The sequence below is a fragment of the Trachurus japonicus genome, chromosome 24, assembly GCF_045865225.1.
Source record: "Trachurus japonicus isolate A0001 chromosome 24, Traja_1.0".
Classification (NCBI taxonomy): Eukaryota; Metazoa; Chordata; class Actinopteri; order Carangiformes; family Carangidae; genus Trachurus; species Trachurus japonicus.
The window spans coordinates 20,816,319-20,840,124 of NC_140930.1; the positions used below are offsets into that span (position 1 = coordinate 20,816,319).

Sequence of the window (23,806 nt, forward strand, 5' to 3'; positions counted from 1 at the left end):
CAGAATATGGATTATGGGTGATAGGTGGATGGTCTGGTTCTTCTCTGAACCAAAAGTATTTTGCTTGTAAAAGCAGAAACACAAACATCTGTCAACTACACAAACATCTACAACTACAGGGGACTACAGATGAAAAATAGCCTCTTGGCTAATTCTGGCGCATTTACAGTAATGTTATTAATGTGCACTGTCCCTGTTTTCAAATAAACTTATTATTATTATTAAACATCTGGTGAAAGTTTGCCACATTATAGAGGAGATATGCAGTTTTTGAGATTCTTGTGATCTGTCATCGTCACAAGCAACCTGGAGCCTAGTTAACTACAAGTAATTAGTAACGGTTACTTTAACTCAAGAGTGTTGTCTGGTGTTTTTCTAGTTCTTTTCCCCTAAAAAATAAAAAGAACTTGAGAGAAAACAGATGCAGCACTGGATCAATAAGGAGCATCATTGTTAAGGTATTATGGCAGCCATGTGAAGAGATCAGAGAAACAGAGTTTTCTCACCTTGTGACTCTGGGGTTTCTATCTGGGTGGCCTGGTTCTTCTCTCTCCTCCTCTGCTTCTCGTCCTCCCAGATGGCCTGCAGGCCTGGGTTTCTGCCAATCTGATCTGGACAAGTTGAGACGAGTCACAAAACAGTGTGTCAAGCTAACGATACCATCACATTTCATTAATGTCTCTTTATTAAACTGTTTAACCCCCCGACTGAACTCCTCTGGTATTTGTGTAAGAGCTCTGCTGACCCAACATGCATGAGCTCAAACCATAAAATCCAACCCATACATTCTGTAACTGTGCTTTTTCAACAGTGCAGCTTTAATGTACTGTAAAAGTATGAGTCACACAACGCATGCACTGGCCTGGACTGGCCTCTCTTTCTCTTTCTTCACTCTCAGACAGATGCTTGGTGCGGTTTACCACTCTGTGTCCAGCCTGATCAAAGTCATGTGTTTACCAGCGAGTTGCTTTAAAATCAAGGGATTAAAAAGAGTGAAAGATCCAACACTGGTGACTCCTGCTGGGTTTTTTAAACTTTCCGTTTGTTTAAGAGCATTATTCAGTTTGACACTTCCTGTAGTCCAAAGATGTTTTTCACATGCAGTCAGAAGAAAGGGCAGATCTTTGGAATCTAAGTTGAAAGCGCTCTTTTGAAGCTCAGAGCAAGTTACTCCACCTTCGTCATCTTGCCTGTGCCTAACTCCTCCGAACCTCCATAAAACTGAAAAATAGGCAGCGAGGTGGTGCGTGTTGAGCTTAGCTGGATGCCAGTTTCTGTCAGGCATATGCTCACCCATGCTGTGTCTAAAAGCGCTTCACCCCCAAGTTAAACTTAACTACAAGTGACTTTCCACACTCCGAGCACAGCCCACCATCAAACCTTTTTTGTTGTTGTTTAACTATGCGATCATTCTGCTGCTGGTGGGATGCACCACTAGCGGCTGGTGGGGGGGATGCAGCAACGACATGCTCAGGGAACTCAGGGAACTTACTTTCAATTTCCAGGCGGTTGAGGACGTCTACGGCCACGGCGTCCACCTCCAGCTCACAGGTGCTCTGCTTCTCCACCTCATCCAGGACTAAAGAGCTGCCGACAAATGATGACAATGTCATGTCTAGAAACATCATGGATTTGATTATTGTTGGTTTCTAATTTTTCCAGGTTGATTCTGCTTTTATTTCTTTGTTTTGGCTCCATGAGACGTGACAGTTATATATCTATCAATCATCAAATAGCTCTAATCACAAAACAGCAGAAAAGCCAAAATATTTTCTAAAACGATTTCTAAAAAGAAAGAAACATAACACAACTTTAACCTACTATACACTACAGGAAGTAACTTGTCATTGGTTGACAAAAATTATATTTGAACCGATCAAGTCGGCTCATAGCAAATAATGGTATTCAGTTACAACTGAGATTCAGCTTTAACTTCTAGTGGGAGATAATGCAGCAGAGACTCACCAGGGTATATTGTTCTCCTCCCAGCGGACAAACGTTCCCCCCAGAGTGCTGTCATTGAGTTTGGAGGTGCAGGGACTCTTCCAGGGGCTGATGCTGGGGCGGCTGCTGGGAGTGTGTGTGTCTGGGCCTCCTGCAAACCATCAACACAGACATGACGTAATGAATGGTATTGTAGTGTTGTTTTGCATGGTAGTCCCCCAATGATAATCATGATGAAAAATGAGCTTTTTAACATTCATTTCGTTATGTAGCAAGGTGCTCATGCCACTGTGAAGACAACTGGTCTCTCTGATCTCTCTTTGGAGGCCCATCATGAAGACAGTTAGGAAAGGTGAGCTGGAAGTGAGTTTCTTTTTAATATTCGTTTTTGATTTATTATGAATTTGCTCAACCTGGTGGATTGATTATCGTGGGGGTGGGAGTTTTGGTGTGCAACACTAAGTTCCTGGGAAAAAGGGTGTTCGCATGCTAACAACACTCCCCCGCTGTTATTTGTAAGAGAACCCACCATCACTCACACAAAGGGGTACATACAGTGTTGATATTAAAGACATCAATGTATAATGGACCAGAATGTAGTAAACTAAAGAGGACAGAGGTGGTTACACATTCTCTTTTTTTTCTTTTTTAAAGTATATTTTTTGGCTTTTATGCCTTTATTTGATAGCCATAGTAGAGATAGACAGGAAAGGGGGAGGCAAAGAGAGGGGGAATGACATGCCAACGCGGGATTCGAACCGGGGACGCCTGCGTTGAGGACTGTAGCCTCATACATGGGGCGGCCGCCTTAACCACTGCGCCACGCACCGCCCCAATGGTTACACATTTTCCACATGAGGACATTTGAGGGTATGTGTGTTTTGGAGGCTAATGGACTTCCACACACATTTAGAGTTCTATTCATCTTAAAATAGCCCATTTTACCAGGTGGGCCCCTTTCATCAGTCCTTCACTTGATCCCAGATTAAAAAGTTGCTTTCAAGTTTTTTTCAAATCGAAGAGGAAGGAAAATGTAAACCGGTGTAGCCATTATTGGAGTATTATGGTTTCTTTGTCGTAGAGGTGATTGGAGCCTCTTTCTATTGATTGCATCATTGTAGAGGTGGATCAAACATGGGAACCCTGCTTTTGTCAGAGGAGAGTCAAGCGTGAGGATTTTCAAAAAGGAACTTTATTAAAGTCAAGTGAGGAATTTCCTGTCCTGAATCATTAATGCTCTCACATGTGAAGGCAGCCCCGCCGGGCTGGGTGCTCTCTGGGGGTTGCTGGGAAGTGGAGGTACTGGTCTGAGACTACGGCTAAGCTCTGATCAAACAGGGTCGATCAGACGGAAATGCATTTGGATTTGTGAGGGTCAGGTTCAAGATCTGAGGAGGAACCCCTCAGTCTGACACGCCAATCATGAGGCTCACCTGACTGTGACTGAAGAGCAAACCGTGTCCCCACTCAGGACATACTTTCAATGTATTTACACACAGGTGTGGAGCAGAGCAACAAACAACAGGCTCATTCAGAGGTTAAAAGAGAGACTTGGAGAGAGACAGATGCTCAACTGCTCAACTGTCTGAACTAAACTGCTCAAGAAAATTAAGTCAGTTGAACGTCATAGATATCAATCTGTCCATTTCAAAGTCAATGGAATTAATATCCCCTGCTTTGTTGCAAATGCAAGTGACAACAGATGCAATGGAGACAAAATCCACTGGATAACCCTGATCTGTATCACTCATACTCCACTGACTTCCACTGTCACTTCAGGTGTGCCCCTGGGCTCTGTCCTGGGGCTCCTTTTCTTCATCATTTACCTCCTTAACCCTTGGCAATATCTTCCGCAAATATAAACTTCCACCCACCTTTACCTTACCAGTAAACTGAGGTTCTCCTCGTTGGTACAAAATCAACACTATCCAAAACCAACAATCACACATCAATAACATACTTGGTCTGCATACTTCCCCCTTTGGTCTCACTCACAAATCCCTTCATAAGCTTCAACTGGCCCATAGTTCAGCTGCCTGCAACATCACCAGAGCCCCCTCCATCCACCACATCACTCCCCTCCCATCCTGCAGCAGCTCCACTGGCTCGTCCAGTTAACATTCAAGGCCATCCACAACGTCCTTCTCAATGCATCCAATTTGAATCTGTTTTTTTACCTTGTGTATGAATGAATGAATGAATGAATGAATGAATGAATGAATGAATGAATGAATGAATGAATGCATGAATTTATATTTATCTAAGTGTCATGCACCAATTAAGTCATGCAGCCTATAAGGGCTTACAAGACACATTTCATATTTAGACACCAAACAAAATCATCAGAGCACAGACAAAACAAAACCAAAAACCACATGGAATTCACATAAATAATTCACTTTTTCTTTTTTGACCAGGTGCTTTTTTATTAAAGTAGCTATAGTAAAGACTTATTTTCTAAAGAACCATTCCAACTTTACCTCATCATCTACCCAAAACAACTCAGGTTTCACATTTTGCATTTTCTGAAACAAAAACTGCCTGGCTTCGTCATATAGATACTTATCAGTAGGTGACGTCACGGTGCGTTCCACCTGGCCGCCGCCATGCTGGGTACCGAACACTGAGTTAACCTCTATTCAGCTCAGTGCAGCCACATCCTCTCTGACCAGAAGACTGCTGCCTGATGTAGTTTGGATATGGATATTTCTCATTTTGATGGCCTTGCCTTGAAAGCACACACCTCCAGCACCTTTCTGCTGAGACGATCTTTGACAGCGCGGTGCGCCGCTCTCTCTCCCGTTAAAACTTAATCTAGCTCACCCAGCGGACCTCTCTCTCTCTCTCCTCGTCTCTCTCTCTCTCTCTCTCGCTCACTGTCTCTCTCCTGTTACTTATATGTGTTTAACCAAATACACGAAAAGCCAAATCAAATCAAAAATGCGTAGCCCACTTCTTTTTTCTTTTTTAACTCACAGACATTTTCATAAAGTAATAAAATATCTCGACATTTTGCCATCGTTAACATTGAGACAAAAGGCTGCAGGAATGGAAGAAGAATTCGGCAAATCATCTTATCACGCAAAAAGGCACAACAAACAGGTTTTGCACAATGGTTTGCACAAATAAGTCTTAATATGCGCAACACCTTCTCATCACAATCCACGCCATCTACACAGCTACGTTATCAGCTCAGCTGTTATTAAAACCCAACTCATCAGGACGCGATGACCACCACTCACATTAAACAAACCGTTAACAATTAATAATCCACACTCAAACCGAGGCAGCAATAACTGTACTCAACAAGCTGTTATTACAAGGTTTACAACAGATATGACAGACAACCTGGGCCGTGTGTGTGTGTGTGTGTGTGTGTGTGTGTGTGTGTGTGTGTGTGTGTGTGTGTGTGTGTGTGTGTGTGTGTGTGCGCGCGCGTGTGCGTGTATAAGAAAGGGAGGGAGGGAGGGAGGGAGGGAGAGAGAGAAAGTAGGTAAAAACCTGCTAGCTGCTAGCTGTTAGCTACCGTAGCTCAGGCGTCGGTCTCCCGTCAGGTAAAAGCTGCCGTTTATTCCTCAGATGAAGCTCATGTTGAGGCTCTCCGGTACAGTTATCCATCACTGCTGTTGAATTAGCCGCTAAACTGCTGGACGCTAAAACCGAGGGGGCGTCTGTGTGTTTACAATTCACGAAAGCAACGTGAACGTACGTGCTGCTCACACTCAGTAGAGTGAGGCAGCCTCCCTTGGCGTACATGTCTCCCAAGCTGTTTAATGACGGTAAAAATGAAACAAAGTAAATATCCTGCATAGTTTCTCTTTTCTGTGCTGCGCTGATCAGAGCGGCGTCCCTAGCAACGGTGTATTTTACTTAGCAACGATCTGTTAAACAGGAATAACAGACTGTTAAATGCAAAATCAAGATGTAAATAAATATCAGAAATATCAATAAATTATCGGAATACGACATTCAATAGAGCCATGTAATAAAAAAAGGTTTATCCACTATTTTTGTGAGATTTTATGTCACAGCCCATAGACTGCCTTTTACCCAGGGGGCAAAGCAAAAAAACGGACACGGAGCGTTGTAAAAGGTTTGACACCAGAAATGACATCTAGGAACTTCAAGGATTAAAACCTGGGTGGACAACCCGGTCAACTAGCTGCTGGAAAGCTACAGGGGGCCAAAACCCCTTTCTTGGGTCATTTTGCTGGCGAAATGATGTAAATGCAAATATTTAGGTCCTACAATGGCATAAATAGTCATACAACTATAAAATTTGGCAGAGAGTATCTTGACACATAGGGGGAGGCATGAAAAAAAGATTCTGGGGTTTGTTGCAACTCGATTTTAAGATATGACCCTCAACATCCCAAAAAAGACCAAAAAAAGTACTGTTCGCCTGACAAATTCTCATGAAAATTATTATTTTTCAGCACTTTATGGAGAATATCTATGCCTAACATGTATATAGAAAATTTCCTTAATTCATAAGCTTCCATTTGAGTCCAAGATAGCCTTTCTATCTCAAAAGCCCCACTTGCTGTGGCCATCGGTCTTCTCTATCTATCTGTTCACTTTGGGGAGACCAGAAATAGAATGGTTTCTGATCATGCTAGTTAACATGTAGTTTTTCACAATAGGTGTTGCATTGTTTGGAGACAGCCTGTAGCTTTCCAGTAGCTAGTAGAAGGGCTATCTTGGACTCAAATGGAAGCTTATGAATTAGGGGAATTTTCTATATACATGTTAAGCATAGATATTTTATATAAATAATCATTTTCATTAGAATTTGTCAGGCGAACAGTACTTTTTTGGGTCTTTTTTGGGATGTTGAGGGTGATATCTTAAAATCGAGTTGCAACAAACCCCAGAATCTTTTTTTCATGCCTCCCCCTATGTGTCAAGATACTCTCTGCCAAATTTTATAGTTGTATGACTATTTATGCCATTGTAGTACCTAAATATTTGCATTTACATCATTTCGCCAGCAAAATGACCCAAGAAAGGGGTTTTGGCCCCCTGTAGCTTTCCAGCAGCTAGTTGACCGGGTTGTCCACCCAGGTTTTAATCCTTGAAGTACCTAGATATCATTTCTGGTGTCAAACCTTTTACAACGCTCCGTGTCCGTTTTTCAAAAAACTGGGATTTTGCCCCCTGGGTATTTGGAAGTCGGTACCCAAGATGGCGCTGTGACCGGCTGCGAACGCTGTGTGACGTCACGTGATATCTATCAATAACGGACAATGAAACACAAAATGCAGTTCATCCTCAATTACATTTAGATTACATAATGTGCATAGTCTTTCATCCTCAGGTACTGAGTTAAACCTACCTACTTCTATTGTATCTTGTGGGTTTTTTTTTGTTTGGCACTTTTTTTAATCATTGTATTTTTTCCTTGAGTGCAAGAAAGTAAAATGTATTATTATCAGTATCTGCAATCTATTCAGGTTGCACAGGTAGTCCAGCTCCTCCGGGATGGCACATCCTTCCATGCACCACAAGAAGGTTCCTGCTGTCTCCCCGCATGGAGGAGATACCATAATAATATCGCTACATTTTTTTAAAAAAAGACGTTAGTTTAGGCGGCAGCTCTTTGTTGTTAAGACGGCCGCCTTAACAGGAAAGCGCTGCGGGAAACCCTGTGGTGTGATTGTGAATCCAGTCCTCAGTGTGTTGATGGTTGACAGTTGTTTAGTTCCCAACAAATTATACACTTAACATCTGTAAAGATTTTTGATTTGAATAATTTGTCTATAAAGATCCAATGCGTGATTTAAGTGTGCCCCTAATTGTTTTGGGTGGTGTATTTCAAAGGACCTCAAACCTAACCTGCAATCAATAAGAATGAAGGAATATATGAGTGTAGAAGACAGGAGGGGCAGAGCATTATGATGTGACAATGAAGTTGTCCTTTGACTTTTTGGATATAAAATGTAACAAATGTAACAAATTCAAACATTTGCATTTGGGTTGAGGCTGAAGACTTTGTGAGTTATGGCCAAACATTAAAGAAAACATACACACAAAGAGTCTGGAGACTGTAAAGTGTCTGCTACAAACACAAATATGTGCTTGGTTGTTCTTCTGTTTTTCTCTCTCTTTACAAGCCCAACTCTCTCCTGGTTCCAGCAGGCTTTGTGCTTCCATAAGGTTTTATTTCTTCCTTCCTGAACAGCAGTGAAAGGTACAAAATGGTAAAAATGAGAAAGACACTGTGAAAAGTGGACCGGAAGAAACATGGAAGAAAAGGTGCAGAGGTGAAACAGACCACAGAATAGGAGAAAACTGAGCTTTCAGAGGACAACACAGGCATCCTGAGGCTGAGGTGAGATCAGAACTGATTCAATGTGACAAAAAGCTATGGCAGACGGTCCTGGCATGTCCCCTGTCCCTGCTGAGCCACAGGGAACAACACAGTGAGCATGAAGACACCCGGCTCTGCCCACACTGTCCTTAAAAAAAGAAGATTGACTCCTGAGTCCTGCAGCCAAAGTAGGCCACTGCTACTGACTCAACCCCACTGGGGAGATAAGACATGAGTAACTAGTAACCCAGGGGGAGAAAAAAGGAAAAACGTTTGCCCTCTTCTCTTACCTTTGCTCTGGCTCCTGCGGAACTTAACCGCTCCGAGGTTGACCAGGTTCATGCCGTACAGGTTGTAGTCCATAAAGAACTGCAGCAGGTAGGGGATGTGGCCCTCATGTGGTTGGTAGCTCTTACTCATCACTGCTCCGCTCTGCAACAGCTCACACACCCTGCAACAACCAGAGGTTATAAACATCACTTGTCACCTGGCTTTAAAAAATACACAAAATATTCATACTCTCCATCTGAAATCAATCATGGTGGTGCATGGTAAATGGTCACAGTAGGAAACTCTTGGCTCAGCATTTTTTTTCCCCAAATCTGAAGACATATATCTACTGATTATTGGGCATCTACACAAATCTAGTATTGCAACTTCATCAAGTTGGGATGGGGCATAGTTTGAAAATATGCATATAAAGCTCAATAAATTCATCAGAGCCCTAAATCTCCCTGTTGTTGATAAAACCTCAAATCTAAAGCTGTTGTCTGTTGCATGAGCTAGAGGAGTTATGGTTAAAGCAATCAGAAGTTCATACAATCATATTTGAATAAGAGATAATATGAGAATTGAGCTTCTTCCTGTTATTGCCTTGTTTGCTTGTGAGGTCAACTGGAATGTACATTTCCAATTCTGATCCAAGATGGTGTCACATCAGTCATTTGCTAATACCTGCAGCTAGTGTTGTTTTGTCACATACCCTTTGTAAAAGGCACATTTTCAACCATAGAGGCTACGATACAACTGATTTTAAATGCTGAGGGACTCTGAATAATAAACTCACTGGTCATCAAACTGAAAATCAACGTGCTGCTTTAAATATATGAAGTATGTTGAACCCATTTTCAGACGTAGCACTGTTGTGAAGATGAATAAGGAGCAATTCATGTTTTAGGTCTGTCCTGGAGTCAGGTTTCCCCTTTAAAGATCAGAGCATCATATTGGCTGTCTGACCGACAGACAGACGATAGACAAGGGGAAAGAAAGAAGGATACAGAGCAGCTAGGTCTAAACTTATTTTCTTCTCTTTGGATGTTTTTCTTGAATCCCTGCTCAGTTATTTTATTTATCCTACTAATTCCCCTAACCGTCTCCAGTCTCACCATTATAGATTGTCTTTTCCTTGAGCCTCTTCCTGTCACTCTCCCTCGTTCCCTCTGTGAGCTACTTGCTCCCTGGCAAGACCAGATCAGCTGCTCCACACACACACACACACACACACACACACACACACACACACACACACACACAGAGTCGCCGCCAACTCTGATCACTCTGGCAAATAAGAGGCCGTTTTCCCTGTGTGCTTCCACGCACTTACACACACACAAACACACACTCTCAGCCAATCAATTTGTACAACTGAGTGTGCAGCGATCGATTTCAGTTTAGTGAGCCGGAGTCGTGCGCGCGCAGTCTGCCGTTCAGTAACATCAAACAACAGAAACCTGGAATGATCTTCTTTTCACATTAAACTGCATCGATCCACGGTAACCTTACCTTTTGACCATCTGAGGATTGAACAGATAAATCTTCATAAAGTGCTTTTCCTTGGCGTGGTAGCCATAGAAAGGCCTGTGAGAAAAAAGATCAGAAAGATCATCAACACACAGGATTTCCCCTCATTGTTATTTCATGAATTTTAAATGCTTTCTAATCCTGTTTCACGCTGCTATTTGGGAAAATCTCGGCTTCATCAGCTCCATTCATTTGACGATGATGAGTCACTTACATGCCAGAGACCAGCACCACTTTGAAGACGTGCTGGGTGCTGGAGGCAGGGTTTCCCATAGCAACATTGAGGGCCCTGTCGATGCTGAAGGCCACCTGCCGCAGGTAGCGCTCTGGCTGCTGCCCATAGCCGTCGTATGGCACGTAGATGTAAGGGAACACACCGTGGAGGTGGAGACATGTCTTCTGACCTGCAACAGAGAAACAACAAATCTTTTTTATTTCACATTCATTTGACAGTATGCTGTCAGACACAGCGATGCTTCACATTTCTCCATTTCTGAATTACTTTCACTTTTCTTCTTCAGTTTGGGGCAACAAGGGTGGGTTTCACCAAAATCATACCTTTTTTCACCACTAACACTTAAACAGGATTTGGCTTCACAGGTGACATTTAAAGGAGACATATTATGCCCCCTCTCCACAAATTAAAATAGTTCCCAGGTGTCTTACATACATATTTGTGACATGCTTTGGTCAAAATACCCCAAGGGTCAAACATCACAGCTCTTTTCATCCTCTCTAAACAGCCCTGTTCACAACGGCTGGTTTCAGTGTCTGTCCCTTTAAATGCTAATGAACCACCGCTTGCCCCGCCCCTTCTACCGGTCCCAGGTAGGGGTGGGGTTATGCAAATTCAAATCCTAGTACATCACTGGAAGACAACTGAGGGAACAGCTTGTGAATTTCAACCAAGGGAGCCTGCACGTTACGATTTTTTTTTTGGTCAATTTTCACATTTTGGGGGCCGGAAGGCAAGACAAAAGCCCAAATATGTTAATAGTCCAGTAATTTTAGGCCAAAAAAGGGGTCAACGTTAAACAAATTGCAACAGAAGCAAACTCAACTGATTTTGTATCCTCAACATGTCCTGAATGAGGGAAAAAAAGCCCCGAAGAATCCCATTAGGGGAAAGTTTCGAAAAACACCCAAACATATCCCATTTATACGAATATAAAAAGTTTTTTTCACGTGAATAGGGTAACATTTTTAACCTTTAGATATCTCCATGAAAATTACTGAGTTGATTACTTACATTAAGACAAACAAAAAATGTATTACAAGTTTTTTGAAATTATTTGTTAACATGAGCAAATTTGCATAAATCTGCATAAATTTGCATAAATCGCACCGTTTTGACGGCACATGTATATATGAAGTTGCTGTGGTGGTACCGGCATGAAAATTGGAATGAGTTGACTCCATCGGTCAACCAACAAGTTGACCACTTTAAATTTCAAGATGACTGCAATTTTTCAAGACATCCACATCCTTAGTAGAGCAGGTAAAATGTCTCTATTAATGCTCATGGGCCTAAATTGGTTCCATTCCTTAAGTTTTTTAACTGTATGTTAACAAGATTGAACAAGACATTTTCACCTGCTCTACCCAATGTTTAGATCAAGTGCTGTATGTATGCAAATTAGCCATATGTAATTGGATTATGCACTGTTGGCTCATGTCATACCTGCTCTACTAAGGATGTGGCTGTCTTGAAAAATCAACCAAAACCCGGCCATAGCAGCGTATTTCAGTTTGTGCGAATAAGGGGATTTTACAGTCATCTTGAAATTTAAAGTGGTCAACTTGTCGGTTGACCGATGGAGTCAACTCACTCCAATTTTCATGCCGGTACCACCACAGCAACTTCATATATACATGTGCCGTCAAAACGGTACAATTTATGCAGATTTATGCAAATGTATGCACATTTGCTCATGTTAACAAAGAATTTCAAAAAACTTTTTTTTGTTTGTCTTAATGTAAGTAATCAACTCAGTAATTTTCATGGAGATATCTAAAGGTTAAAAATTTTACCCTATTCACGTGAAAATAAATGTTTATATGCGTATAAATGGGATATGTTTGGGTGTTTTTCGAAACTTTCCCCTAATGGGATTCTTCGGGGCTTTTTTTCCCTCACTCAGGACATGCTGAGGATACAAAATCAGTTGAGTTTGCTTCTGTTGCAATTTGTTTAACCTTTTCTCATAAAATGACTGGACTATAAAGAGCCTTCAAAAAGTGGTATTTCCATAATATGTCCCCTTTAACATTACTGCTGCAGTAATTAGTCAGAGTGTTATGTTGCAATGATGAGGAATACAAATGTTTGAAGCCTGAGATAAAACTCACAAACAGAGGAATGTAAGCAGTTTGAAGCTGATCTGAGAATCACCAGCTGGATATGTTTAAGTAATAAAGTCTACAGACGCTGAGAGACGGAGCACTGAGCCAGAGATCACCAAATACACCATCATACCACCTCCATTACACTATTTCATGGGGGAGAAACTTCGTGTTTATCCGTTGGGATCTAGAACTGGTCGTATCCCTCCACCACTCGGACTATATTTGTGCCAAATAGTGAAGAGAGTTCTCCAGATAGTGCTCACAAGGCCATAGTGATGTTTTGAGAGATCACACTGGCCTTAACCTTTAACCTTCAGTCAAGAAAATCAAATTACTATGACTCTGAGTCCAAATGAAAGTCTGAGCCAAAGTTTAAGAAATACAGTCAAGGTGTCAGTGAGATATTGTGTCCAACAATATGCCTCTGCTTTAACTGTCACCGGCGCTGAGATACAAAATAAAGGATGAAACTCAGTCCATTTTATTTCTAATGTTTACCAGAAAGTATGAACAAACCAAAACACATTGGAGGACCATCAGCCTTAGCAGGACAATATGAATCAAGCTACTTTTTTCACAGGTAGTGACAAAGCCCGGTGCAAATGCATAACCTGATGTACTAAATCAATTTGACTATTACACTATGACTATGACACTATTACTATCTATTACTATCTACTGACTATCTACTGACAGGGTGACAAAGCCCGGTGCAAATGCATAACCTGATGTACTAAATCAATTTGACTATTACACTATGACTATGACACTATTACTATCTATTACTATCTACTGACAGGGTGCAACTGAAACAGATATCTCAGTTGAGAGTGTCTGAGGGTCGAGTAAACTGTTTTTTCTATACATTCTCTGAGCCTGTGCCTCTGCAGGCCGGGCGGCACAGATGGATGAGTGCGACAAAGGCTTGTAACGTGATTCATGATGTACTTGCACTCCGTGTTAAAACAGCCCATTAGCTAAATAACTAAATAGAAACCAGGTGGGGGGAGAACATTGCTGGGGATTGCGGGTGGAGTGGAGAGGATTGAGGTCTTGAATAATGTGAAGTGAGGTCAGCCGGTGCAGAGAGAGTGAGATACAGGCAGACATGCACGCTGCTGAGGAGTCATCCGAGGTGAGCCGTGCTGCAGACGGACTGATTCACTTCAGCTGAGGCCGGGGCTCGTTGCTGTGTTTGCTGCTGCAGGAGTCTGCACTCTGCATAGTGTTAATCAGGTTACATAAGGGACGGTAACATGGTCTAACAATTAAGGCAACAAATGCTGGAGGTGCAGAGGCTGATTTTCACTCTGTTCATTCATCGTGTGCTGGTGACAGACTGACAGACAGGCGGCTGGTCAGGAGGAGGCAGTGTTGAGCAGGTGCTTCACTCTTGGCCAGACGTGTCTGCACATGCCCAGAGACATGCCAGCCCTCCTAACCACCGCTGCTGCTGCTGCTGCTGCTGATGGACAGAAACCAGTTGACACTAGTCCTTCACCCCAGTCACACACATATAGTCCCTCTGCATGCTGTATGATGGCTGCTGCGTGAGATGCAGTGCTGCAGTTCCCTGCCAACAACAGCTGAGACTGTACCCAAAGTGAAGGCTCCAGAAATTGAAGAAATATTAACCAGCAGCAATGATACATGACTGCTTCCCCACAGAGAGGGAGGGTGACACAAGACTGACTGTGGTGCTGAAAGACAATGAGCTTCTCGCAACAGACCTGCATGAAAAGGCAACTACTCTGAGAGTTAGGCTGAGACAGGTGTGTGTGTGTGTGTGTGTGTGTGAGAGTTTGTGTGTCAGATAGTCCAAACATGCCAATTATCCCCTGGTTCCAGTGTGTGGCTGTGCCGTTGCTTTCCTCTTTAAAGAAAAAAAAAAGAAGAAAGAAATTCAACACAATTATTTTTACATACAATTTGCAACTGAAAACTTTAAATGTCACGATCTGCCTCGACTTTAAATAGCTGCATTCAGCCCTTGCACTTGTGTCTCAGCTGACCGGCCAAGTTTCTGGATGATGATCTCTCCTTCCTGTATTACAGACAGAATAACGCCAAATTATACATTTATGCAGAGCATTGTGAAGTCACAGTGAAGTTAACCTGAGGACCATTTGGACAAGAAAAGTTATCACATCACTGTCTTTGAGACATTTGTTCAACTGTGTCATCAATTGGTGGATGAATTTGTGAGGTCACACCACACATCTCATATTCACAAGAACATGAGATTACTGTGACACTGACCTTTGACAACCAAAATCTGATAAGGGCACCACCCCTCGGATAAAAGTGACCGCTGGAAGAAGTTCTGTCAAGCTGTTGCTAAGATACCAAATCCACCCAGTCAGTCAGTCAGTCGGGTGTCTTGACCAACCTGAACACACCTCTGACCAGCTGCTCTAAAAAGACAGAAAACGGTGCAAAGGAAACTGCTAAAACACTTAATGACACAAATCAACAGATTGTGGTGTTCAGGGCTGTGAGACGCACACTCCAGTCTGCACTGTGTGTTTGTGTGTCTGTGTGTATCTCCGGTACCAGCCACACAAAGGGCGGCAGCCACTCCACTGGTGAGCGAGCAGAGAGGACGGCACGCGCCTGTCTGTCTTCAGCCCTCCGTGTCAACATGGAGCTCTGTCTTTCTCCTGCACGCCAACGCACACCGTGAGCAGCCAATGCCGGCTTCTGCTGCAGTTGCTAAGCAACAGTGCCGGCAAAGCAAAAAGCCCCTGACGGAGAGGGGGGGAGAGATAAACAAGTGATTCTTCCCACCCAGCTGGTTGGGCCACCAGAAGAGACAGAGGGAAAGGAAAGTGTGTGTGTGTGTGTGTGTGTGTGTGTGTGTGTGTGTGTGTAGGACAAAATGAATGAAAAAAGGAGAGCAGACACACAGAAATTATAATGACAGAGAAAGACTCTGTGTGTGTGTGAGAGAGAGAAAGAAAGAGATTAAACAAGGAGGGATATGAAGTCAGAAGTGTTAGAAGAAGAGTGAGTGAGTGTGTGTGTGTGTGTGTGTGTGTGTGTGTGTGTGTGTGTGTGTGTGTGTGTGTGTGTGAAAGATGATGATTGCAGATGGAGTGTGTGAAACGCTGCTCATGCTCCAGACAGAATTTGTCCCGACATAATGAGAGTCCCTTTAATGCACCACAGAGTAAAACAAAACTCATCTAACACAAAGTTCCAGCCTATAAAGATCTGATGGTTATTTAAATCTATAGGGTTGGACTTTAATTAAGATTTTAATGGTAGCTAGTGCTACTATTACTATTGCTTGGTGGCACAGCATAGTGGTTGGCACTCTGTCACCTCTCAGCATGAAGGGTTCGATTCCAGGGCCTGGTGGCTCTAAGTTGCCCGTAGGTGTTAAGTGTGTTGTTCGTCTCTGTATGTTGGACTGTGATTGGCTCCAGCTCCCTGTGCGGACGAGTGTTACACACAACGGATGGATGGATGGCAGTGTGCCATCTTCAGTCTTCTAGCTGGATGATTTCTGAATGAGGGAGGGAGGGGCTGTCACAACTTGGGGGTAACTTTTTTCTTTTTTTTTTATCTCTGAGGGGGCGACACTCAGAGGCAGAGGCGGCCTCTCTGCCAAGCTCCTCCCCCTCCTCCTCCCACCCCACGTTCTCACTGTAATCACCACTGCAGCTCCATGACTCAGCACCTGTGGCAGGAGTCGCCACCACTGGGTCAGTAAGGCCGTCAGCCAGGAGCTCAGTCAGAAAACCGCTCAGTAAGATGCCTCAACATCAGGTAGGAACAATGTCTATTCAGACTAACACACATATGACCAGACCACTGATGTACACTGTGCATGATTAAGCAAAGTTTAAGATTAAAGACCCCTAAACCAAAGATGGATTTTTTGAAATTATTAATATTAAAGAAAGCAATTTCAATCAAAAAATAGTCATAGCAGAGCATTTTTAAAAATTTTAAAATGCCATTTTAGGGGGACTTTAAAGGGACAACGAGGAGTTTTGGAAAAGCGAAGCGTTTTCACACTACATTTATGAGCCTCCGCGCGCACCGTAAAATTATTTGACCGGCGCAAGACAGACTCATGTTTTCATTCATCAATAATTAAAGTCAGAGGTTCAAAGAGGTTCACATACTGTCGTAGTTTCGACCATAAACGGTGATTCAGCTGCGTTATTCTCATGACTCGGCTCGACCAGCATTTCCGCCACCACTAATAATAACAAAATAACGATAGAGACAGAACGATATATTTATCGAAAATGGGCCCATTAACAAGTGTGGGTAGCGGAGATTCATCCACATTAACGTGAGACTTTTTTATAACCGAATAGAAACTCCTCGTTGTCCCTTAAAGTAAACAAGAAAAGTTTGTGCTGTTTCTCATTTTTCACATTTTGTGCAACTAATTAACTGCAGAGAAGATGCTCTAGTCTACTATAAATTATTAATTCAAACCCAGTTAGGGAGCAACTGTGAGTGTGTGTCACCTTTTCCAAAGGTCTCAGATTGTATCTATTCAGATTACAGCACAACCTAAAGAGGGGTCAGCAGCATTGGACAGCAGGAGGAAACAGAGATGCTTTTCAAAATAAAACAATCAAGCCGATGTTTGAATTTCAAGTTAATAATCAAATATTATATACCTACTACATATCCTCCTATACAACACAAACTGGCACTGGTTAAAGATTCTGCTTGTGCCTGTGTTTGCTCAATATGTTGTGTGTTTTTGCAGCCAGACGCTGTGCTGCTGTGCATGCCTGTGGCCTTTTTCCAAGCTCTACTTTCTGCTCTCATACTCTTCTCCCTCTACTCAGCTGACCCAATATGGTGACTGTGCATGGATGTGAACGAACCTGCAGTGCTTCACATCTAAACTTCTGTCACAGAGCCGTGTATTCCAGTGGTTTACGTTTGCAGATTCAACACACAGCCGGCTGAGGCTCCAACGACGCCAGGTTTCCTCCGGAGCGGGAGCGTGGAGTCAGCGCCGGCCATCAGTCATTGCTGCTAACTTTTTCCTTGGCACTGAGGTGTGTTTACTCTGTCAGCCTCTATGCCTGGTAGCCAGCCACGGTTTCAAACATTCACCTCCAGTTTGGGAGCCCCCCCTCCCCTCCTTTCGTTTGTTATGAGGAAAACAGGCACATTACGTGGCAAACGTTACAATCTGTACTACCAGTGGTGGTGCTGCTGCTGCGGGATAATGAGGTGAGTTTCCGTCTCCTTCTGCTGAAATATGTAAATACACAGAGCCAATATCCACAACTGTGGATTCTGCAGCAAATCCTCGCTCTGTAACTAAGACGACTACTACAAGCTGAAAACACACGACAGCAGAACACAGAGGCAGAGAGAGATTGAGATTTCCTCAAGGTCCAAGCTTGGAGCGCAAGTGCTCTTTTTCCCAGGCAACAGGCTTGTACATAACAGCCGTAACAGAAAACACATCTCCACACATCTGGCCAGCAAAGTAGTCTCATCTGAGACCGTGTTGGGAAAGTGACATTTCATGTTGCCAGTTACAGTATTCTCGAGCACAGCAGCAGCTCTGTATGCTCTACACGTGAACACGGTGCACTGAGTTCATTTTTTTTTCTCTCATTCCCTCTCAGAGGTTGGGGGGGGGGGGGTAGCGAGACTGTGAGTCTGTAATCAGACAGACAGCTGCCACGGGGAGGAGTGGAAGAACATGTTAATGAAGCCAGTGTTGGTATTAATTAAAAAAAAAAAAAAAAAGCCCAGGGAGAGCTGTGTGACATCTAAGAGACTGAGCTCCCACCACTTCCAGAGCCAACGTCACAGTCGCGCATGCTGCACACAAACATAACGGCAGAGACAGCAAGAGGAAAGTGCCAAAGTGCACCTTGATGTTAATGCCAAATATCACAATAGACATACGATACATGGTGGGACAGGGTTCACACTTTCATATGCAAAATAAAATTGTACTGAGATGTTTTCGGCTGATGTTGTGATATGCAATTACAAGATAAAATTGCAGGCTGGAATGGTTGTTGTTGCATTTTACTTGTTGTTTTGCATATGTTTGTCACGTATACAGAATATGATTTGCCTGTAGCAAGCAGCTGAACAATGTTGGCACAACTTTTATCTAAAATACAGCCCCTGTGATTCAGATATTGCACCTGTACAATGAGTTAAAAATATAATACAACTTATATGAAAGCATGAGTCATATCACAATATAATCTATTATTTATCACATACACATCGTATCAGAAGAGTATGAGCAATCACCACCGTAAGCTAAGCTGCATTAAAAGCTTTTTTTCATTATTAAAAAAAAGAAAAAGAAAAAAGCATTTTTATTTTGCTCACATCCTCTCCACCTCCTTGCGGCCCAGGGGGAGGGGGGCTACATTTCAAATCTGTTCTTCAAGCAGCAAGTCTTCTGCTGATAGGTACTGGTCTAAAAAACAGATGTCTAGACAGAAAAACACAAACATCCACCACCCACACAGATCCTTCAGCCTGCTGATGGAATTGGAAGTGTCTCTTGTTGTTTTTTTTTGTTTCTTACCCCTACAAATATATAAATATAGTCAGCTCCACGCAGGAACGACTGCTCTGCATGACGACAGCGGCCAATCAACGGCTCCCTCTGCCAGAGGAGCGTCACTGGCACCAGCCTTCATATTCTCTGCCACTGCTCTAATGAGTTAATTGCTGGTGATGTGTGTGATTATGTCTCTCCAGGATGTTGGGGTCAGTCCAGATGGATTCCAGTAAACGTTAGTGAGCGCAGTTCCCAGACTGAGATCCTTGAAGAAAGATTACAGAACATTTACTGTGGGACAGTGACACAAACATCACGTCAGCCTTGAAGTCGGACATGCAGGGATATATAGATACACACAGCAAGAAGATGAACAAAGCTGCTGTGTGTGTCTGAGGGGGGGGGTTGACTGCAATGAGAGGGGGAGTGAACAGAGGAGGGCGACAACCCGCTAAATCACAGTTTCTCTAATGGATTCACTGCCATCATCTGCTCATTGAAATTACAGCTGGAGGGCAGAGGGAGGGAATCTACAGATGAATGAGGGCTTTATGTTGCCTGTTTTTAAAAAAAAATCATAATGCAGACCAGCACTGAATCTATAGCCTATATGCTTCTATAGCTCCTATAGGGTGAATGACGGATTCTCAATGGACTGTCAAGAGCAGACATGCAGTGTTCATTGTCTGTAACAACATATTGCACGTCTGTCCGTCCTGGGTGAGGGATCCCTCCTCTGTTGCTCACCCTGAGGTTTCTCCGATTTTTCCCTGTTAAAAGGGTTTTCCATGGAGTTTTTCCTCAGTCGATGTGAGGGTCTAAGGACAGAGGATGTTGTTACGATGCCATGTAAAGCCCTTTGAGACAAACTGTTTGTAAAAACGGGCTATACAAATAAAATTGCCTTGCCTTGCCTTGCCTTCATCACGGTGTGATACTCTGGCAGCAGGCGTCCGTCCACACAAACCTCTGCAATTACATAATTGCAGATGACACTCAAACCAAGCGCATCGCTTCCAAAGTGTGGATCGTCACGGAGTCTTCCTGCCCTGCTGCACTGACAGGGTGATGCTGATGATGGCTGTGGGGTTGAGAGTGACACAACACAGAACTTGACTGTGACGCCCCCCACCCCCACCCGGCAACACTGATTAAACACATCCGACTGCTGCTTCGTCTGTTGCCAAGCCGACCACTTGACTGCGTTTGTTCAAGAAGTTATAGAAAGAGGAGGTTCGGCCTTCCAGTGTTGGTGTTGCGTCGCTTCCAGTGAAAACACAGCAGCACCCTCAACAGTCTCACCTAAGAACCCATTCAGAAATCATTAAAGGGACTACGAGTACATTTCCCATGAGCCTCCGTGCGCACGGTGAAATTCTTGGACCGGCGCAAGGCAGACAAAAGCGAAAGCATTTGCCAAAAATGTTTTCATTCATCAAGAACAAAAGTCGGAGGTTCGAAGACGATCAGATACCGTCGTAGTTCCGACCATAAACCATGCCAACTAGTGATCCGGTAGCGTTATTCCCATGACCCACTGGGCAGCGTCCGGGAAACCGGAACTAGGAAATGCTGGACGAGTCGACCACTGAAAAATAATATCAAAATAACTATAAAGAGAAAACGATACAATCGAAATGGAGCCATTAACAAGTGTGGGTAACGTAGATTCATCCATATTAATATGAGACTCTTTTATAACCAAAAACAAACTCCTCAGGGTCTTTTTAAATATATTTGATTGTGTCACACCGGTGATGAAGTTTCCATCTTTCTAATCTTCAGTGTAGATTAAGCAGCAGCTCCGGGTGGGCATAGTGTAGTCTTATGCACCCCAGTCAAAAGGGCCTTATTGTAGTCTAGTGTACTGTAATACAACACCCGGGGCTCCTAACAATCACCGACACTGTCCACTGCAAATGTCTTCCTGCTCCTTGAGTGAAATGTAAACTCCAACATTAACATACACCACATTCTGAGTCTCGGTATACATAAAGAGTCATTTCCTCGTACTATTTCAGGATGGTTCCAATTACGGCTGCACAATTATGGCTTACTGACAAAGCATTTCCCAAAACACAAATTTATGCTGTAGAAGGCAGAGCTGGGTCCAAGCCTCAAACTGTGCTGGGTTACTCTCCCTTTCCGACTGTGTCTGGACTTCGTTAAAGCCGGACAAATGCGCCGGCCCTCCTGGCTGTGGGCCTGAGCAACAAGCCAAGGCGAGAGGACAGACGACGTCCCAGCCTGGTTAGTCTCGAGCAAGCTGCAGGTCTTCCTGCACGGCTCCTGTACAGTTCTTAAGGTCTTATGGAGAGAGGATGAAAAAAACACTACTTCCATCCGACAGAAAGGTTTTGTGTCCGGTCCTCAGGTATCAATAGGGAGGGGTGTCCTTAAGATTTTAAACTAATGTTTTTGTTGATACCAGCGCTCATTCCAATATTGAAAGCTATTATTGCACATGCAGATTTTCCTCATATCATGTTGAACTAGCCTGAGGGGGCTCCAGGCTGCAGCAAACAAAACACACCTGGACCCAAGACAGGTAACTAAATTGGTTGGTGGAAAACTGGAAACATCCAGTCAAAGTCCATCACATACAGTATTCATAGATAAATGTGTTATCAAAAACAGAGTTGGTGAGATAAAATGAACAAGAGGACTTTAATGTGAGAATACAACTGTAGACCAATTAATAGGCAAAACAGATTAATCAAATGCAGATCGAATATTATATAAATTGTCATCTGTAGAAGTATCTGCTCCAATAGGATCTGCTGGCTGTGCACTGTCCACCGCTCACACAGTCAGGTTACATCATCTTATTGCACCAGACCCCTACACATGAGCCAAGAATGTACCTGGGATCATTTTATACTTTAAAGACCGGGTAAACCAAGAATAAATATGTGTTTTAAGTTTATAATACCACAGGAAAACATATTATTAACCACTCTGTCAAATTTGGAGGACTAAAAAAGTCGTTAAGTATATAAAATAATGCATCAAAGTTGTCAATAAATGAGCAATTTTCTCTGCTTCCGACGGTGGGGGCGTGTCGCGATATGGTCATGCTGCAGGCAAAGAAACCACGCCCCATGGCAGCAGAGCTGGACTTCACTGAACGTCTCTGATTCAAGACCTACACATGTAGGCTACACGTCTTTGAAAGTGACCTCAAACACACTCCACCACACACCCCAGTCCTCAGCACTGACACAGCTGATAAACCTTCAGGAAATATTTCTTACCTTCACTCTTGGTGTCTAAAACAGTCACAGCAGCAGCAGTCATCCAGCTGCAACAGGTTATAATCCACCATGCTGCTCTGTTTACATCTCGTTACCGGTCAGCGTGCTTCATCCATTTGCATTGTGTGAAAAAAATAAATAAAGTTTTTAGCTAACGTTAGCTTAGCTTTAGCTTCAAGTGTCCTGACAGGAGAAGCAGTAGCAGAGACAGTGAATTATCTCTGGACCTGGTACCGAGTCCAGACCCGGTCCAGACCGCCCGGCGCCGTGACACCGCGTCCGAGCTGATCAGCAGCCGTGTCCCGGTGGGAGGAGACCGGGGGGAAACAACACGGTGGAGCCAGGATCAGAAACAGACCGGGGGAAACAACACAGTGGAGCCGGGAGGCTACGGCTGCTACCGCGGCTAAAAACTTCACACAATGCAAACGGAGGACACGGGCAGACCGCGACAAACGATCAAAACGGGAATAATATCGATCGGTGGATTAATAAACTGTTGGTGCTGGATGATGCTGCTGCTGCTGCCTGTTTAAGACACCAGAGTGAAGGTAAGAAATGGTTTGATCAGCTGTGTGTCCGCTCAGACGTGTGGTGGACTGAGACCACGGCGGAGTTTTTTTTTCTTTTCTTTTCTTTTTACGGTGTTTTCCGTCCGTGGTTGTACAGTATGGCTGGTCTGGTCTCCTGTGTGTGTGGATGAGAGGAGGCTGTTTGGTCGGACAGTGTGTTAATGAGGGAGACTCTGGTCAAAAGACGGTGTTGTAGCTGCTGCTGCTGCTGTTGTGTGTGTGTGTGTGTAACGTGAGGGATCCTCGGTGTGTGAGACCGGAGGAGTCAGCCTCTCTCCCCGCGGTGACTGCTGTTTATCACGGTGTGAATACGTTAACGTTAGCACTGTAAACTAACTCCTTATGGAACAACACAGTAGGCTAGTGGTCTCCCCTGTGTGTGAACATGAGCTACGTTTAGTTAGCTGGCTGTTGCACGTGTTTCAGCTAGACTGAAGAGCAAGTGGGACGGAAATCCTCTGAAGTCAGTTGGCTGAATGTATTTATATGTAGAGCAGAGCAGGGGGCGGGTTTATGTGAGTATGACCGCTTTACGTAAAGCGGTCATCGATTTAAGCCCGCCCATTCTAAACCTGCACACAGAACAGTCTCTGAGGCCTAGCTCCTCAAGGAAATGATGAATGGGAAAAATACTTTTTACATGTTTTGAGGGACACATTTAAGGCCTAATTAATATGATAAGAAGAAAATTACTGAATTTGGTTTACCCGGTCTTTAACATGTGGTGCTCAGTGGTCAAGTGGTACATCCCATGTTGATGATGCACAATGCAGTGATCGCAAGGTCGATACCCGACTGTACTGATCTTTACTGCGTGTCATTCCCAGTCTCTCTCTCTGCTGTCCTGTCAATTAAAAGGCAAAAAATGCCCCAACAATATCTTAAAAAAAACAAAAACAAGAACAGGGCTCCACATTAAAGCTCTCCCACTAAACTAAATACAAAAAATAAAATTCTCACTATATTACATAAGTGGAGCTCTGCCTGCATTATCGTGGTGGTCTTGTTAGAGGGGAACTACGCCAAGTCCAGTCACTTTTCCACTGTTTTGCTAACACTC

General features: G+C 43.5%; 1 protein-coding gene across 1 annotated transcript in view; it reads right to left on the reverse strand.

Moving 5' to 3' along the window:
- rev3l (REV3 like, DNA directed polymerase zeta catalytic subunit) overlaps nucleotides 1-23,806 on the reverse strand; it is a 92,987-nt gene that overhangs the window by 50,256 nt on the left and 18,925 nt on the right. Inside the window, exons 2-7 of the mRNA XM_085771748.1 lie at nucleotides 10,269-10,458; nucleotides 10,037-10,111; nucleotides 8,545-8,705; nucleotides 1,966-2,095; nucleotides 1,493-1,587; nucleotides 507-611 (exon numbers count right to left, since the gene is read on the reverse strand). Coding sequence (XP_085627874.1) covers nucleotides 507-611; nucleotides 1,493-1,587; nucleotides 1,966-2,095; nucleotides 8,545-8,705; nucleotides 10,037-10,111; nucleotides 10,269-10,458 — 756 coding nt within the window. The remainder of the gene's footprint in view (nucleotides 1-506; nucleotides 612-1,492; nucleotides 1,588-1,965; nucleotides 2,096-8,544; nucleotides 8,706-10,036; nucleotides 10,112-10,268; nucleotides 10,459-23,806) is intronic.